Source organism: Sceloporus occidentalis, unplaced genomic scaffold (genome assembly GCF_023333645.1).
Source record: "Sceloporus occidentalis isolate IW3139 unplaced genomic scaffold, rSceOcc1.0.p SCAF_5, whole genome shotgun sequence".
NCBI classification, from domain to species: domain Eukaryota; kingdom Metazoa; phylum Chordata; class Lepidosauria; order Squamata; family Phrynosomatidae; genus Sceloporus; species Sceloporus occidentalis.
In genome coordinates, this window is record NW_028316985.1 from 23,417,638 (window position 1) to 23,436,449 (window position 18,812).

The window sequence follows — 18,812 nt, forward strand, 5'->3', positions numbered from 1 at the left end:
ATATGGCAACTTCGTCCATTCCATGGTTAGAGTTTGAATCATACATCAGTACTAGAAGTGGAAAAGGGTGCACAACACTTGAAAGCAGCAGATTAATTTGGGATGGCATGACAGCTGATCTTGAATGCAGAGCTTGCCCTGCAAAAAAGGCTACTAGATGGGGTCTCAGGAGGAATAGCTGAGATGTCGCCATTGCTCTTCCTCCAGAATTTTCCTTCTGAGATAGTTGCATCACTCTATCTAATGGTAAGACAATTTTAGCTTTGAGCTTAGTTTTGATGCTATTTTGACTCACAATCAAAGATAAATCCCTTTGTTTCTAGCAAACATTTGTGGTTTTTGCTGATTTAAACTGGAAGGTCTATCAAAACAGCTGGTACTTTGGGTCATCATTACTCAATTTACATTCACTACATATAAATTCATTTAGATACCTTAAAGCTGTTCATAGCAGTGGTGTCACTGGGGATGTCGAGGGTGCAGGCCACACCGGGTGACACCCCAAAAGGGGGGTGACACCCAGTCAGCCCCCCCCCACACACACACACACAGGTGCTCTTTGGGCCCACACAGGTGCCGCCCCGCGCCTCGAGAGGGTCTCCAGGCCTTGAGGGGGTGTCTCCAGTCTGGGTGGACAGTGGGTAACTGTTTCCACCACCCATGTGATGTTTCCACCACCCACATGGTGCTCCCCCTGCCCATGCAGGTGCTTTTCTGGCCTGCATGAATGCTTTCCCTGGCCTGCATGACCATTTTGCAAACCAAATGGCCATTTTGCTGGTCCCAGAAGTCAAACTGGAAGTCCCACTCCAGTAATTCCACCACCCATACTGGGTGACATCCACTCTAGGATCTCCACTGGTTCATAGGCAGATTACTGATCCATTAAACTATTTACATTGGTTGGCAACCCACACATTAATTTGGATTATGAGTTTGGATACCATGGTTCAAATTCCCACTCAGCCTTAGAAATCTACTGGGAGATCTTGGACAAGTCACACTCTCTCAGCCTCAGATGATGGCAATAGCAAATTCCTCTAAAGAAACTTGCCAAGAAAACCCCATGATTGGGTTACTTTAGGGATTGCCATAAATTGGAAATGATTTGAAGGCACACAACAACAACAACAACAGCAGCAGCAGCAGCAGCAGCAACAACAACAACAACTTCCTTCGGCAGGACCAGATGATTAATCAAAATATAAAACTGTCAATATGACAGTGTCTGATCCAAATCAATGTGCACTATGTCTGCAATGTACAATTTTGGTCACCAAATCTGACAAAGACAGAGCAGAAAGGGACAACTACAGTGATAAAAAGACTTCATCAACTCTTTTATGAGAAAAGAGTATTGTATTCAGCTTATAAAAATATAAGAGGAGGAGACAGAATGGAGATGTATACATTTATGCCTGGTGTAGAGAAAGTATATAGGGAAACTCCCCCCCCCCCACCTCAGTTGGCAACCGTCAAACCTGAGTGCTGCATAGTGGGGTTGGTAAAAGAGAGCACCACTTCATGCAATACATAGAATTATAGAATTGTAGGATTTGCTGCCAGATGTAGTAGTGATGGACCATCTATAGGTACTAATCACGATGGCATTGTATTGCCTCAAATAGCAGAAGTAGTATGTCCATCATTTGCTGTAAAGCACATGCCTTACAGTGCTATTGTCATCGTGGTGGGCTTCCCAGTGCCATCTGTCTGACCATTATAGGAACAGAATTATAGACTAAACAGGATTTTGGTCTCCTCCATTGTAGATCTTCTTGTGTTCTTAGCCAGTTGGAACCAGTATTGTCTACTTTGGATGGCAGCAACTCATCTGTGGATTCCCCCCCCCTTATTTTACATTCCTTTAACGAGACATGCTAGGAATTACATCTTTGATCATAGAAGTCCTGTTCTGCTACTAAGATTATGGTATTTTCCTGGCAAGGCAAGGCTTTGAACCTACATAAGTGAAATGCTGGGAGAGGTTTCCCAGCAACATTTTCCAAAGGAGTGTTACCTTGAGGTTTTGGTTTGGTAAGCTTTCCACAAGGCTTTGAGATGGTAACAGTCTTCTGGCAGTCCGCATTGTGTAGGGCCCGTTTTAGATTCCCAGTTCGAGTCTTCAAGGCAGTGTTTAGGTCACACTCCCCCCATGCCTGGAACTGGTATTTACATTCCGCTGCAAAAAATAAATAAATGAACACATAACATTTTATTATCAGGAGTTGAAAGACTGTCAGAAATGGCTACTCAACTATACTGCTAATAACTATATTATACAACGTACAGAATTCACATATCTCAGAAACTGTTCTCTCAAAATCAACCTGTAGCACACTAAGCCCTGCATCAGTAATCATCTACCTGAACAATGTCAGCATCTGCCATGAGATGCAGGGCAGGGCCTTGATAGTTCTGGCCCTGAAGAATTACTTCCAAGTTGGTTTGTTACTGTGTGCCTTCAAATCTTTTCTGACTTATGGCAACCCTAGGGGAACCTATCCAAGATGGTGTGGAGTCTCCTTCTTTGGAAGATTTAAAACAGAGGCTGGATGGCCATCTGTCATCAACACTTTAATTGTATGTTGCTGCAAGGCAGGTGTTGGACCATTGAGGTCTCTTCCAATTCTATCTTTCTATGATTCTGTGAAAAAGCCTCTGGCATAAATCCTGTTGTCAGTACTGACTGAAGTAGACCTATTAATAAATAAAATAAATAAAAATTTTATTTATATACCGCCCTTCTTAGATTCAGGGCGGTGTACAGCAAGTATACAACAATACAACAATGCAATAATACAAAACTGGTTAAAACAATTCAATAAAAATAATAAAATTCATGCCGGAAAAACAATGCTGACCAAAGGGGGGGGGGGGGGAGGAAAGTATTCTGGGGCAGAGGTCAGGGGTAAGCCTGCTCAAATAAGTAGGTTTTTAGCCCCTTCTTAAATTGGGCTAGGGAGGTGGCTGAGCGGAGCTCGAAGGGCAGCGAGTTCCAGAGGTTGGGGGCCGAGATGGAGAAGGCCCTCCTAGAAGTGGAAATATATTTTCCCTCTGGAACTCTTAACAATTGCTGCCCTGATGATCTGAGTGTGCGGGACGGATTGTACGGAGAGAGGCGGTCCTCCAGATACCCTGGGCCCAAGCCATTTAGGGCTTTATAGGTAATAACCAACACCTTGTATTGCGCCCGGAAGCGAATAGGCAGCCAATGTAGGTCTTTAAGGACTGATGTTATATGACTGGCCCTGGCAGTGCCAGTGACCAGTCGGGCTGCCATATTCTGCACAAGTTGCAGCTTCCGGGTATGGTACAAGGGTTGCCCCATGTAGAGCGCAGTGCAGAAATCCAAACGAGAGGTTACCAGGGCATGTACAACAGTCTCAAGGTCCCTCCGGTCAAGGTAGGGTCGCAGCTGGCGTATCAGCCAAAGCTGATAATAGGTGCTCCTGACCGTCGCGTCCACCTGAGATGTAAGGTGGAGCGACGAGTCCAGGAGCACCCCCAGGCTGCGCACAGAGTCCTTCACGGAGAGCGTGATTCCGTTCAGGACGGGTGGAACCACCGCCAACCCTGAACCGGGAGAACCTATCACAAGTACTTCCGTCTTCTCTGGATTCAGGCTGAGTCTGTTTTCCCTCATCCATCCCATTACCGACTGTAGACAGGCCACGAGAGGAGAGACGCCAACCCCGGTCACTGCATCAGTCGGAGACATAGAGAAGACTATTTGGGTGTCATCAGCGTACTGATAACCCCGCGCCCCGCTATTGAATTAACATGACTTATCTACATGTTGACTCACCTTTCAATAGATGGTTGAATGAGTCTACTATAATTGTGACTAACAAACAGGACACCAAACCCTGTATTTTTTTTCAGTCTCAAAGCAGAACTGTCTGAGACATCAGAAAACAAAGGACATGCAGATGTCACCATCTCTTACTTATGTGAATCCTTGATGCCAGAAGCATTCTTTGGAGGTAACAATGATGTAACATTATCTCTGCCCCACAGTTTTGATAACATTACTAGAATTTCATTTGGAACTCCATGGAATTCTACAAATGTCATATTTGAACTAGAGTAAATGAGCCTCTAGATTCCTGGAGGAATCCTGCATATCCATTATTCATTACAACTTAGATGCTATGTAGTGGATTACAGACACCTCCCCCCAAACCCCACTTATTGGTAAGCAGCCACTGAGATCAATAGGAATCCATTCCCAGTTAATTGAGAACTGGCTGCCTGACATTTTCACCCTCTCCATGAGAAACAGACATTACTCAAATGGGAATGTCAGGTATCCACTTTTCAATTTACCAGGGTATGGCTCCTCATTGATCCCAGTGCCTGCTAACTGGTAATTGGAGTTTGAGGGACTTCCACAGTCCCTGTGTGTATGTGCCTTCAAGTCACATGGCAACCCCATGAATTTCATAGAGTTTTCTTAGGCAAGGAAGTGGTTTTGCCAATTCCTCCTTCTGAAATATAGCCTACAGCATCTGGCCTCTACTTAGCCACCAAACTAGAGGCTACATAGGGATCATGAATACATAGTAGTTATAGAAGTTATGAATATGTAACTGTAGGTTATGTATTTGTAATTGACCAATAGGGTTCCAACCTCTATTAGTATTTCACTTTGGTGATAACTTAAATCAGCCATCCCCAGCCTGGTAAACTCCAGCTATATTGACAACAGTTCCCATCAGCCACAGTGAGCAACATAGAATTTGTAGTCCAAAATATCTGGGGAACCTAAGATTGGGGAAAGCAATTGTAGATAATTAAGGCAATGTATAAAGCCACCCATTTCAAATGGCACACAAACATTTCTTCGGATTTTGTTTCCTTACAGCCAGAATACCATTTTGGGGAGGCTATTCCTCAAGAGTCAGACATCATGTGATTATATCTCAGTCACTCATAGTATACTAGTCTCTGTGACATATTAAAAATAACCACAACAAAAGTTTTCCTTTGTTCACATTTCTTGAAAAGATTGGCTAGCCAGACTTTCAACCCTGATGTGAATCTTTTCTCTACCCTCTTCGATACACCATATGTTGAATGTTTATATCATCCCTAAGCCACTAGCAAAAAAAAAAAAAAAGTTTATTATACTAAGCCTACTAAGAATGTGACACTGAATTTATTATTTGGCTATGCACTTGTTTGGGATATTGTATTTTCACCAGGTTTTCTCCAGGTTTTCATGCAACAAAAGCTAAGAGCTCCATGAAGTGCAATCAGGACGGAAGACAAATGCCTGATTTAATAGGATTGCATGCTGAAATCTCCAGCAAATAAAGGCAACAGAATGTTGCTCCTAATTACTGTTTCACCCTTGCTTTACCTTTTAACTGTCTCATCCAACAGGCTCCCTGTTGCTCAACATTTCCCTTTGTCCTGCAGACTTTGATGAGCTAATTAACCCACACAGCCTGACATGGCCATCTTTTTTTTACTTTTGCTGTGATCTTTTCTTCAACTCCTAGGGAGATGAACAGAGCTTCAAAACACACTGGGATTTTATAATATCACCAGAAATATGACCTCAGATCCTTGTGATCTCCTCTATCGACCATTCCATAAAGCCAATCCTACATCTACTTACCTGGGAGTAAGCCCAAATGAATTGTGGAGATTCCTCAATTGCAGAATTCCACTGTGTATTAATGAAATTGGTTTTGGTAATGGGAAAGGAAAGAAGAACATAGGGTTGGCAAGCTTCAGTATGTCAGAGAACTGTTACATTTCCCTGTATCTCCAATTAGGGAAACAAATTGCATGCAAGCAACACTGAAGGAAGAGTAACTAATTTTCAGCATGAAGTGGCTTTAAAATCTAGGCACCCATCTCCACCCATTTATAGCTAGTACACCAGATTATTGGCTCAGCTTGATGGTATTACTGTATATTTACATCTATGCATATATAATAAAGTGTCAGATTAATATCTCAGTAGGTTTTAAAAGGTTTTAATTATGGAATCTAGCAGGTTAAATCATTAACAGTTGCAGACCTACTCCTAAGTGTGATATTTAATCTCTCCACCTTTACCTCCAAATTGCTTCTTCCAGTTGCAGGGGATCTTACACCTCTGTGTTTTCATGGTTTGCTTACAATCGGCTCCACTCCGAGTACCCTCACGGGTCCCTAGCCCACAGTCTCCACTAGTAGGCACACACACACTCCACTGCCATTCCCCACAGTCAGATTTCTTCAACTTTTTCTCTGGAAAGTCACAAGGAAAAAACAGGAGAACATAATGAAGACAAGGAAAAGTCCTTGACAAATGCTCTGAATGCACTAAATAGTAGGTAGTAGAGGGGAAAAGATATCTTGGGAACAAAGCAGTAAATATTCATTACCTTTGTTTTACATTATAACTTTTGACAGAACACGTTATTAGCAAAAGCAACAACAAAACCTCTGCTACTGACAGTATAAACCCATGAGTCTTGTTGGAAAAGTGCCAGCTACAGTTCTTAGGATTTTGGAATCCCATGAGCCCATTTCCAAGCAGGGTATAGAGGTAATTAACAGCCTGGGTGGAGTGAGATTGCTTGCCATATATATATATATGGCTAAGCAATATATATATATATATATATATATATACTAAAACATTATTTTATTTTATTTTAGACATTAACGTCTGGCTAAAATTCTGCCGGAATGCTGAGAGATGGTTGAGTTGTCATTCCAGGAGATCGATGAAAATTTAATGGGGCACATATTGAGGTGAGTGTCCTTATGCAAACAGGAGACTGATTCTCAAACCAACCATTAAATAACTGAGAGCCTTGACAGACAGGCATCAAAGGCCAGCATCGAGGTGGAGTGGGGACATGGCGTCTGCACAACGCACACCCCAATACCACCCTCATGCCAGCGTGGCAGGCAGCGTCACAGATGGCACAGTGCCAAAGGAGCACTGAAAAGCCATGGTGCCGGCAACGATGGCGCCCTTTCCACTGCACCAAAAGGAACTGCATTTTGCTGCATTTTGCAGCTCCTTTTTGTTTCAGGAAAGGCCAGGTCAGAGCTGTGGCATGTAGTTGCTGCAGCCCCAATCCGGTACTGAAAGGGGCAGCCTGTTCAGCCCCTGAGTTTCCTACTGTTTTCCACAATCCCAAGTCCTTGACATTCTATCTCAATGAAAACATCAGAGGGCCTCTGGGAAAGGCATAGGGCCTCCAGCTAGTCAGAATGACAAGCTGTGCTTTGTTAATTAACATAGCTGATGTATAATTTTTAGTGCTGTAGTCCTTGCTATACTGGACAAGATCCTACATCAAGCAGGTGCCCACATCTTCCCCATATCTTTGTTACTGTAAAGCCACTACTGTTGCTTACCAGTGGGGAGGTGAAGAATGGGATAGAAATCTGCATAAGGAAGAAGTAGCTGGTCTTGTTCTGGGGGAGTGGAACAACTGCTACTAGGATCTACCTTTCCATTAAGTCAGTAAGACTATAAGACTTTAATTCTACATCCACTTACGTGGGAGGAAGCCCAAGTGAATTGAGGAGATTCCTCAATTGCTGGATTCCACCATGTATTAGTGAAATTGGTTGACAAGCTTCAGGATGTCAGAGAACTTTTACATATCACCATATCTCCAATTATGGAAACAAATTTCGGAACAAGCAACACTGAAGGAGGAATAACTGATTTTCACCATGCAGTAGCTTTAAAATCTAGGCATCCATCTCCACCCATTTATAGCTAGTACCCCAGATTACTGGCTCATCTTGATGATATTACAGTACACTCACATCTATGCATATATAATAAATTATTGGATTAATATCTCATTAGGTTATAAAAGGTTTTAATTATGGGAGGTTTGGGACATGCTAGAAAGGGTTAGAAAACAATTCCATACATCCCATCCAAGCAGAGGCTTCCATGTGTATAAGCTTCATACACATATATGTGACTAACAAGTGATCATCCCGTATGACTTACTATGGGGTAAGGTTGTTCACAGGGAACCAACCACTTACCCACTTAAAAAATATCTGGGTAATTAAAAAGCCAGTTAAACCAGCTTGAAACTCCAGAATCCTTACCTATCAAACAAGTCCCCTCCAACCCATGCCCAGATATGGTCTTGCTAAGACCTGAATGAAAATTTTGTAGTTTTGACGCTATATTTCTCCCTTACTGGAATGCAGTTTTAATTCAAGGATGATGAGTCAATTGCCACATAATATTTTGCCCCTGACAAGAAGAGAAGGACACTTTTTTTCTCATTTGTTTTCGTGGGGTTCTTTTGCACACAAAAAATATTTTGCATAAATTACAAAGTTTTACAAACAAAAAATGTATTCTGCGTGAAATGACAATGTTTGCACAGAATACAAAGTACTTGGGCAAATAACTTTTTTCTATCTCAAAATCTGAAAAAAAGTACAGTTACTCTTCTCATCTCATCCAGTGGGGAGAAAACTTTTCAGATTTTTAATTTGCCCATGTAAAAATGAAATAAGTATAGAGTTACATCCCTACTCCAGGGCTGTCAAATTCAGCTTTTCTTATTCTTCTGCAGCCATTTACAATAAAATACAATATAGGCATTTTGTCATCCCAGCTAGTCCCCAGACTCTGTTAAAAAAAAGTTAACGGTGTTTCTGTATTTCATAACAAAACACAAACCTCTTGTCATTCCTACATTTGTTGATTCTGACTCATGGAAGAAGACAGAATGAATTAGCTTGGCCAGCAAAACCTCTCTATTTGGAAGAGGTTTTGAACTAGACACAATGCAAGTTTCCTGTACCTCAGCACTGCCAATCTGTTCCTCTGTATGGTTTGACCATCTTTAGAATGAGTCCAAACCAATCAGTAGATTTCTGTCTTTAGCATGGGTCATTTAACCAAACAATAGACACTGCATAGTTTAAAGTTTAAAGAATTAATATTGGCTCTGTTCAACACAACATAGATTAAATTCATGCCTGATGTCAGTCATATATTCCAGATCAATTAACAGGAACTGATCACCCATTATCAGAATAGAGCCTAGAAATTTTCCTATCTCAGACTTTTATGAGATACAGCCTTTCCCCTCGAACTTAACTGTTAACAGCAAATTGTCATTATAGATACTTCACTTAAGGGACCTTCATTATAATTTCATCAAATCAAGGTATCCCATGCACTTGGATCTACAGGACATGTAGCCCCAATGGATTGTGACCATACTAGTGAATTTGACACATTCCCCCTCCCATGAATCCTTGGGCCCAAGATGTTACACTGGCTGAACATGTAAATTAAATCTAACAGAAAGGCTTTCTGAACATCATTCCCTCCTATAAATTAGAGGGAATGACAATTATGTGATGAGCCTGGATTTTGGAGGTAGGTTGGCTCATCTTAGGTTTCCTAAGGGCAGATTATCGTTTTTCACATTTCCACTGTTGTGCAGATATTTTATCTGGTCTTTCTCAATACTGAGATGATGGAGACAGAGACTGGTGCAGTGATTACTGCTGGGCTGCCTTTGGATGTTAGCTATCAAGTATATTTATTTTGAGATGAAACCCAATGAGTTCAATGTGATTTACTCCCAGATAGGTATAAACAAAAGCAACCATCTGCTTGAAAGCATTTATTTTATATTACATATGTGGCATATTGTCATTTAACTTGTAGAGACTAATCACAGGGGGTCCATATAGATTGTCATGCAAGGAGGGAAGATAGCCAGCCTTTGTCAGATGTATAGTTCTTTGGGGGCTTTTGTGATCCATCATACCCATCTCCCATAAGTCTCCCTGAACCCTAAACTCCTCCTTTTATTTTATAGCAAAAAGCCATTCCTGGACTCCAACACTAGTGAAATACAACTCACAAAGCACAAAACCTGGCTGCAAATGGCCAAAAACATAAACCACAAATTTCTTCTGGTTTTGTTTTCAACTACATCAAGGCCAATTTTGAGGCAGGAATGGCCCACCATGTATAGTGTATAGTATCCACTGGGGCTTAATTCCAGGCCCTCCCATGGATAGCAAAACACATAGATGCTCAAGTCCCATTAAGTACAATGGCATAGTAAAATGGTGTCCCTTATATAAAATGCCAAAACCAAGGGTTGCTTTGGGGAATTAAAAAAAAATATTTTCAAGCTGTGGATCAGAGGGCCAACTTTATCAGGAGTATGCAGGCAAAAATTAGTCCTCATGCCTTCCATAGTTGTCCCTTGCGGCTGCAGAGCACTGGATTAGATCAAGGATATGAAACCTGGTGCCGCCACATCTTCTAGACTGCTGCTTTCCCATTCCCTAGTTATTGGCCATGCTGGCTAAGGCTTATGGGAACTGCAGTGCAAACCACCAGGTACCAGTTAGCCTGTACCTGGATTAGATTACGAACCAACCTCCCAGCTGGTTTATTTTGTCTTTAAAAAACAAAACAGCTTTACTATCAATGCATGCATAAAAGAGACATGAAAAGAGAAAGCAAGTTTTCTGCCACCTTTCTAAACTTCCAGTAACAGAATTAATAGCAACCCTACCTGGTTTTTCTTTTTTTCCAGCTTCAGTAGTGCTCACAGCTGCCAGCAGAAAAATAAATGCGAAGAGGACAGCTGTAAATATCTGACACCGTTCTTGCTGTTTCTGCATTCTACGATATATTGGGGGAAAAGAGGGAGGGAGCCAACATTAGATTTCACTGTACAGTTAAGAAGTGCTAGAGTACCTACCCATAGTGCACTGTAAACAGACCAGATGATATTAGTGCACAAGGAAATCAAACACATTAGCAAATTACAGAAATAACTCATTAAGTGTAGACTCTTCTAATTATGTATAGGGGAAAAAAGCACCTATATTGGGCTTAGTCATCATTTCTGTTGTAAAACTCATACCTGGATCAGGAAAGCTTTATGACATAGATATGATATCAATCAACCTTCCACATTTATTTCATTCTCCACTCCACACAACAAACTTTCATCTCACATGGGCAAGCCTGTCCCCTACCAGTCCAGGACCAGTGTGCCACTTGACTCCTGGTCTGTTGGTTACTCCTTTAAGTCTTGGGGATCCCAGTCATCACACCCTCCCATGATCCATAGCTTTAGTGATTCTAGAAAGGAAAGGTTTCCCTTCTCCTGGATCCCCAAAACTCAGATGGACCAGTCTAGGATGTCCATCACTACCATAAGTGCCTCCTTTTCTTTCACCCTGTCATGCCCTTCTAGTATAAGCACCTATTTAATCATCAGCACTTCCACTCCAAAAATGCAAGAAAGCCAGTGTTCATGGCCAACCATGCCCCCAAATAAAAATTCCTATTCCACCCCAAGGCAGTCAGTGTGGCCTACAAAGCTATTTCCAGAGCCAAACAAAAGTACATCACAATTTTATGTGGTTGCCATGGCCCCAATCTGGCCTTTCCAGGGTGCAAAAAGGAGCCGCAAAAGGCAGCTTCTTTTTGTACCCTGGAAAGGGTGTGATAACCACAGTGCCGTGAGGCGCTCCTTTCATGCTAGATCATGTGAATGCAGCACCAGAGGTGCCCCATGACACCATGTGCCATGCGATGCAGTGCATAGCATCATGCTGTCCTGGGGCGGAGCCAAGGTGTGCGTCGTGTAGACGCTACACCCCGATTCCATCCCCAAGCCGGCCCAAACTGCTGGGCTGCAGAGGGCCTTACTTTCAAAGGTGCATGCTGTTTGGGAGATTCTGGGAAATGTGATCCAAATGAGTAATTTTTCTGAATCCCAAGTATGTCCCACTTTGCTCAGCTGAGCTCACTACAGTAAGATTACCTCCAAATTGACAGTAATGACAGGAAAGAAGAACAAGTAAAGGAAGGAAAGAAGCAAATGACAGCTGCATCTAACGGCAACAGCCAGGGTGACAGAAGCTGCATCTGAACTGCTGAAATGTAGTTTGAATCTACTTTAACTGCCATGGCTCAATGCAATGGAATTCTGGGATTTGTATTTTCATGATATTCAGTTTGTTATGGCACTCTGAGTCATGGCAGTCAAAGCAGTGTCGAAGTCCATTCTTTATTCAGTGCAGATGCAGCAACAGTTTGACACATTGTGTGCAGCCCTTGGGCGGTACATTTTGCACCCCTGTTCCCTACATTTGGTTGAATTGTTGTTACCATTAGCAGAGGCATCGCTACAGGGGAGCAGGAGGTGCATAATGCACCACATGACATCCTATCCGGGGGGGGGGGGTGACACCGCTGCTTCCATTTGGCAGAAACAGGCAGAAACTTGAATCCCTTTAAAATCTTGGAGCTCAGTGGAGGAAATGGTACAAGTGGAGCAAGGTTCAGTGGGAGGAGAAAGAAGAGGCCCCTGGTGTGTGTGTGTTTTTCAATTAAATTACTTTTTTTAAAAAAATCATTCTTTTAAAACATCACATCTTACCAAATTTTCACTTTAACCATATGAAACTATGCACATATAAATACATTTAGCCTGGGCATATGATACGGTAATTTAAAGATAGTTTTAATTTTGGTGTTTGGAGTTTTAATTTTTTTAATTTTCAATGATGTACAGGAATTACAACTTATAAGTAACATTAGTAGAAAACAAACATTACTAAGGATTCTGTATAGTGTGGTATGGCAGGTAAACGGGAGAGGGGATTGACACCATGAGTTACTGCATCGGTTGATGCCAACCCTAGTGAGGCCACTGGCTGTAAATTGCCATCAAGCCAACTTTGAATTATGGTGACAAAAAAAACCAAAACCCTACCTTATAGTGACCCCATAAATTTTAAAGTGTTTTCTTAGGTGGTTTTGCTTGTTCCTTCTTAGCCTACAGCATCTGGTATTCGCTAGCAGTTTCCCATCTGAGTACTGACCACAGCTGACCCTGTCTAGCTTCCAAGATTAGACAGGATGTGGTGCCTTTAGGATATTTAGGCCTTTGGTTGCATTTTGAATAGGTTCACAAGTGTCAAAATCACTAGCAATGGAATGTATTAATTAATGTCAACAAACTAAGGAACGTCCACTGAGCCCTGAGCAAAACAACTGTAAAATGGGGGGGGGGGGGGAGGGGGAGTTATTAATAAGGGACCTTACAAAAGTAAGGTATCTTACAAAACAACAAAAACCTAGAAGCAAAGTATAAAGTGGTAGATGATGAGGATATGTAAATAACACTAAGAACTCACTTGTACTTTAAAAATAAAACCTAACTTGATATATTTGATAAAATGAGCCTTCACATTCTGTGCTGCATTAACATAAAGTCTAATAAAATCTTTTAAAAACATATATCTTGTGTACACATTTGATCTACACATGTTTCCTACATTTATTTGCCTGTTTGAATTATTTATATGCTGCTATTCCATATAAAACATCTAATGTGATTTTCATTTTTTATTAATTCTTTATTGGCAATGTAAAAACACCACCACAAACATTTAAACTATATGACACTAGGACAATACATAAAACAAACATGATACAACCTCTTCCACTTACTTAAAATCATGCAAACACACCTCACAAAACTCCATATAACACATCATAACATATCACTGGAAAGACTTCCTGAACTCTGTTTTGACTTTTTACTTAATTCCCTAGGTCCAATTGTCTGTTAATTTCCACATCTAAGCACATCCCTGCTATCTTAAGATTCTTCTAAAGCAAATTCTTTATAACATTTTTACATGAGAGACACTGCAGACTGAGTCATAACAAGTAAGAAGATCAGGGACCAGAGATCAGCCGTAAAAAAAAAAAATTAAGAATAAAGTTAACCAGTCTTAGAAGTAATATAAGTGAGAGTCATTCTCTCGCCCATCCCTACCTGAGAAAGCAATTCCATAAATATGGTGCCACTTTCTAATAGATCTATATCTGGCTAAACTGTGAGCATTGCACCCAATATCATGTTGGAGGGAACACAAGAGGTGATGCTATTTTGCTGGCACATGAACAACTGCTAGTGAACCAATGAGCACAACTAACACAAGCAAAAAGTGACTTAATTAAGTTGTCATGGGCTATGCAATTTCATGTGAATGTGGAAACATTCAGCCTGCTTCAGCTAGGTACCAGCGGATGGACAAGCTGAACCAGGGACCCCTGTGATATTCTGCTGCAATTGCTTGTTCTGTCACAACTCACAGGCAGGGGGGCTGGATATATTGCCCTTCAGCACCATGATCTCCAGCTTTGCAGAACTCCTTCCCTTGGTATGTCTGCTTGGATTTTAAGGTGCGGTTTAGGGGTATTTTTTGTATTTTAACATGTACCCCACCTCCAGCCTCGAGGAGAGGCAGGAAAGAAATAAAATATGTTGTTGATGTTGTTAGCCAACTTGGTGTGATGGTTTGAGCATTGCACTGACTATGACATAAGTGAAAAACAACTTGGAGGCATACAATGACAATGACAAATTTTGTACAGTATTACCAGATTATCTAGAGGGAGCCAGCATAATGTGCTGATTTTAGCTCTGGGACTATGACTCTGGAAACCAGGATTCAAATCCTAGCTCGGCCATGTAAACCCCACTGGGTGACCTTGTGCATGTTACATTCTCTCATCCTCAGAGGATGTCAAAGACAAACCCCCTCTGAGGAAGCTTCCCAAGAAACCCCCATGATAGGGTCACCATAAATTGGAACTTGACTTGAAGGCACACAACAACAGCAAATTTGGAGGCATCAGTGGCCATAGCAGTTATGCCATGATCATAAATGTGAATAACAAACAGTTCTTAGATCACAGGGCTAGTTTACCACATCCTAACTGTGTAACAGGATGTCAGCTGGGATTTTTTCCAGCAGTAGAACGTTTGTGACATTGCATACAAAATGGAAGGTGAATATATATCATGACACTGGAGATGGGATCTCCCCCCCCCTTGCAAAAAAACCCCCCAAATCTAACGCTTTAGGCACGATGAAACAGAATTCCACCTTTCATATCCTTTCTTTTTACTAAATAAAAAAACAATCTGTATACTGGAAAGCCAAGGGTTTAAAGTTCATATTGAAAGAAAAGTGAAAGGATTCTGCTTCTAATCTGACAAGGCAAGAAGCAATTCTCACCGTGAAATGTGTTTGAAAATGTCATTTGGCACTTTTAAGAGTCTCCTGCTGGTAGCCATCTTGCTGCAGAGTCACATAATTGCTATTGATGTGCACAACTGGGTAGGAAAGCCCCGTTTTGGGAAGAATAAAGCACTCACTTGTTCAGAAGCAGAGAACCTATTTTTAATACATAAAAATGAAGCACCTGATTGTAACCGAGTCCACTGTATGACTAAGATGCGACAACCACAACTATGAAAAGCCCAGTATTTACATAGCTGTATTTCAGGTGCAAGTGATGGTTATGCACACAACCTGCTGTGCTTTAACCCAAACTCATGTAATATTTCAACATTACTGCAATCTTTTGTGTGAATTAAACTATTTGTAGCCTGTGCATGTGTTGATCCCTACATCAATTCTGTCCCATTCCTGAATTAATCAATGATTACTCTTAAGTCCATGTGAAAAATTAAATTTGAATATTTGGTTTTTAAAAGGATTTTTCCTAGAAAATATACTATTAGGCAGAGTAAGGAGGTTGTTTCAGATATTGGATGGTAGTATCCAAGAAGCAGAGAAGAAAGCTATATGTTAAGAAACCTGACCTGAACCCCTTGGGCTTTCCTACTTCTCTCTAGTATAGGGGTAGGCGAATATGATGATGGATTTACATCGTACAAAAGTTTAAACATCTATTTTAACTATCAATAAAATTAAATCTAATTAATACATAGCCATTAAAAAGAAAACAATAAAAAGAGAATACAGCACATTGTGCAAAGCCTCTTTCCCCCATGCAGTCTTCAAAGGCCTGCTGAAACAAACCAACAAAAAGGCTTCACCTACATACAAGAAGAAGTGTTCCAGTCTAACCTTTCTAGGAAGGGAGTTCCAGCATCTAGTAGACACCAACAAGAAGGCCCTGTCCCATGTTTCCATCAATTGTACCGATGAGGGTGGTGGGACAGACAAAAAGGTCTCTGCTCATATTGAGAGAAAGGGATCTTCCAACAACCCAGATCTGGGATTTATACTGCATAACCAGCAATTTGAAGGTGCTATCCCATCACCTGCCAGTGACTTCTAAATAATTTGGCTTCTATGCTTGAAATGGGAGAGACATCATCTTGTTCTTCACCTCAGGCAAGAAAAAGTCTTGAGCTGGCCACAAGAGGGTGAGGCAACTATAGAGAGCCAACTTTATTTAAACAGGAGAAAACTTTGAAAGAATTAGCAATATTTGCACATGTACACAGTCAGCCAACTTCCCATACGCAGACTTGAGGTCACATGGACAGGAAGCCCCATTTCGATGAATGGCATGCACATCCATGGTCTGTGTGAAGCACCATGCATGGGAGCCCACCTCAATAATCTAAATGGGGATTGAGCATGCACAGAATTAGCTTTATGTGTGTGGGGAGGTCCAGAACGGATCCCCCATGTAAAGCAAGGGTCCACAGTACAGTCGGCTCTCGCCTTACGCGGGGATCCGTTCTGGATCCCTCCGCGTAAGGCGAATTCCACCTATGCTCAAGCCCCATTGGAAACAATGGGGCTCGTGCACAGAGGCGCAGCGGTGCGCGGGGCGCAACGGGCGCACATGCCCATTCAATTGAATGGGACGTGCTGCCACTTCCGCCCCGCGCGCGCCCCGCGGCTTGAGCCCGTATGCTCAAGTCCGCATAAAGCGCGCCCGCGTATGACGCGGGCACGCTTGTACTCACTAATTGCATGTTTACATAATGGTAACTTCCTGTTTCCTTGTTTTACCATTTTTGCTCATTTCTTCCATCACTTTAACCTTCAGTCGTTTTTTTCTTCCCTTCATAAGGGAATGCATTTGATTATACAAAGGTTTAGTAAGTAAAGCTAATTTATATATTTTACAATGACAACTAGGCTTTTTTCCTCTCTACTATACCTGTAAGTGGATGGGTGTGGGACTGGTTATTGTTCAGCTTCTGCTTTGTCAATTTGATTACTATGCTTGACTAATTCAGTACTGTCTCTCACATTTCCCAACAAATCTGTACCATAGAAGCCCTGGTGGCGCAGTGGTTAAATGCCAGTACCGTAGCCACTCACAGCCACAAGGTTGTGAGTTTGATCCTGCAGGGCTCCAGGGTTGCCTCAGCCTTGCATCCTTCCATAGGTCGCAAAAAAAAAAAAGTACCCATCTTGTTGGGGGCAATTAGCCTACACATTGCAAACCACTTAGGGAGTGTTTAAGTGCACTGATAAGCGGTATATAAATGTACTTGCTATTTCTATTGCTATCGCTATATATTTTCTTATTTATGTGTGGGGAAGGAAGTAGCCAAACCCAGGATTTGATCATTTAAATCCTTAATGAATATGTCTCAGTAATTTAATGTGAGGCCTGGGTGACCTGCATGCTGACAGAAGTGTTAATGACTGAGAATTAGCTATTCCATTTTCTCTTCCAATATTCTTCTAGTAGAATGCAAAGCTAGTAATTCAGCAGATGATTAAATCCTTCTATGCTTGCTGAACAGAAGGAAACAGATTGTTGAAATTATAGGTGCTTCTTGGGAGAATACAGTTTTAGGGCATAGAAAACACAGAAATAGAGTTTGAGTCTTATATATGGACTGAAACCATTGGCTCTCTATATAAACCATTGGTCTCTCTAGTTCAGTATTGTCAACTATGGCTGCAACTCTCTGGAATTTCATTCAGGATTCTTTCCTTGTCCTACCTGAAGATTCTTCCTATTCCCTGGAGGTCTTCAGCCAGGTAGGGTAGGCCCTAGGTATCTGGTGGGGTTGGGAGTCTAGGACCACCACCACCTGGATACTAAAATTTGTGGATACTCAATTCCCATAATATAAAATGGCGTAAAATGTAACCTTTTATATAAAAGGGGAAAAAATCAATGTTTGCTTTTTGAATATTTTTAAAAATATATTTTCAAGCCATAGAGAATCCATGTCTGCAGATGGCCAACTGTACTACCAGACTCAACTCTACTTAGCTTTCAAAAGCAGATGAAACTGGATTGTTCGAGGTGATACAGTGGAATGAATTCATGAACCAGCAGAGGGAGCTAGACTTTTCCTGGAAAAAAAGTGTCATTCATGCTAGCAACATCCATGACAGTGATATGAGAATCCCATACATTTCACTAGACTGAGTGCCTTAATCTACTCTGGGATTTTAATTTGAGATATTGAAGGAACACAGCATTGTTTTTCCAATGAAGTTCACCATAGCTATTCTAACAGTGGCTAATTTTTCTTTGACACACTGTAGAGAAATACCCAGATACAGCCAAGGAGATCTTGGAGACCTAGGCATTGTGCCCAACACAAAGCAATATGCATTGTGTTGGACACAAAAGTCTAAAACAACCCTCTATCCTCCTTCATCTATAAACAAACAAGGCATGACATGGCCTATACAGTAAATGTAAACTACTACACAGGCATGCTGAAGGATTGGTGAACTCAGCATTTAAAGTAAGACAACCTAAATTGCAGCTTGTAAACTGCACAGAAAATGTGCATTTTATAAAGACACATTCAATTTAAACTTGAATTTTTTTCTCTGCATTATTAAAAAACAATCACAGGCTGATGTAGAAACAAGATAGGATTGTTCAAACTACTAGAATGATCATTACAACTCCTAATGATAGCTATATCTTTGCAAAATTAAACCCTTACACAGATGTTCAGTGTGAATGTAACCTAAACAATGAAGGAAGGGAAACATACCATCCCATC

At 41.3% G+C, this 18,812-nt stretch overlaps 1 protein-coding gene across 1 annotated transcript in view; it reads right to left on the reverse strand.

The window, feature by feature from the left end:
- The window catches only part of PTN (pleiotrophin), a 134,755-nt gene that overhangs the window by 19,786 nt on the left and 96,157 nt on the right, over positions 1–18,812 (reverse strand). Inside the window, exons 2-4 of the mRNA XM_089527870.1 lie at positions 10,542–10,651; positions 6,073–6,246; positions 2,021–2,182 (exon numbers count right to left, since the gene is read on the reverse strand). Of these exons, the coding sequence (XP_089383996.1) occupies positions 2,021–2,182; positions 6,073–6,246; positions 10,542–10,650 (445 nt within the window). The 5' untranslated portion in view covers position 10,651. The remainder of the gene's footprint in view (positions 1–2,020; positions 2,183–6,072; positions 6,247–10,541; positions 10,652–18,812) is intronic.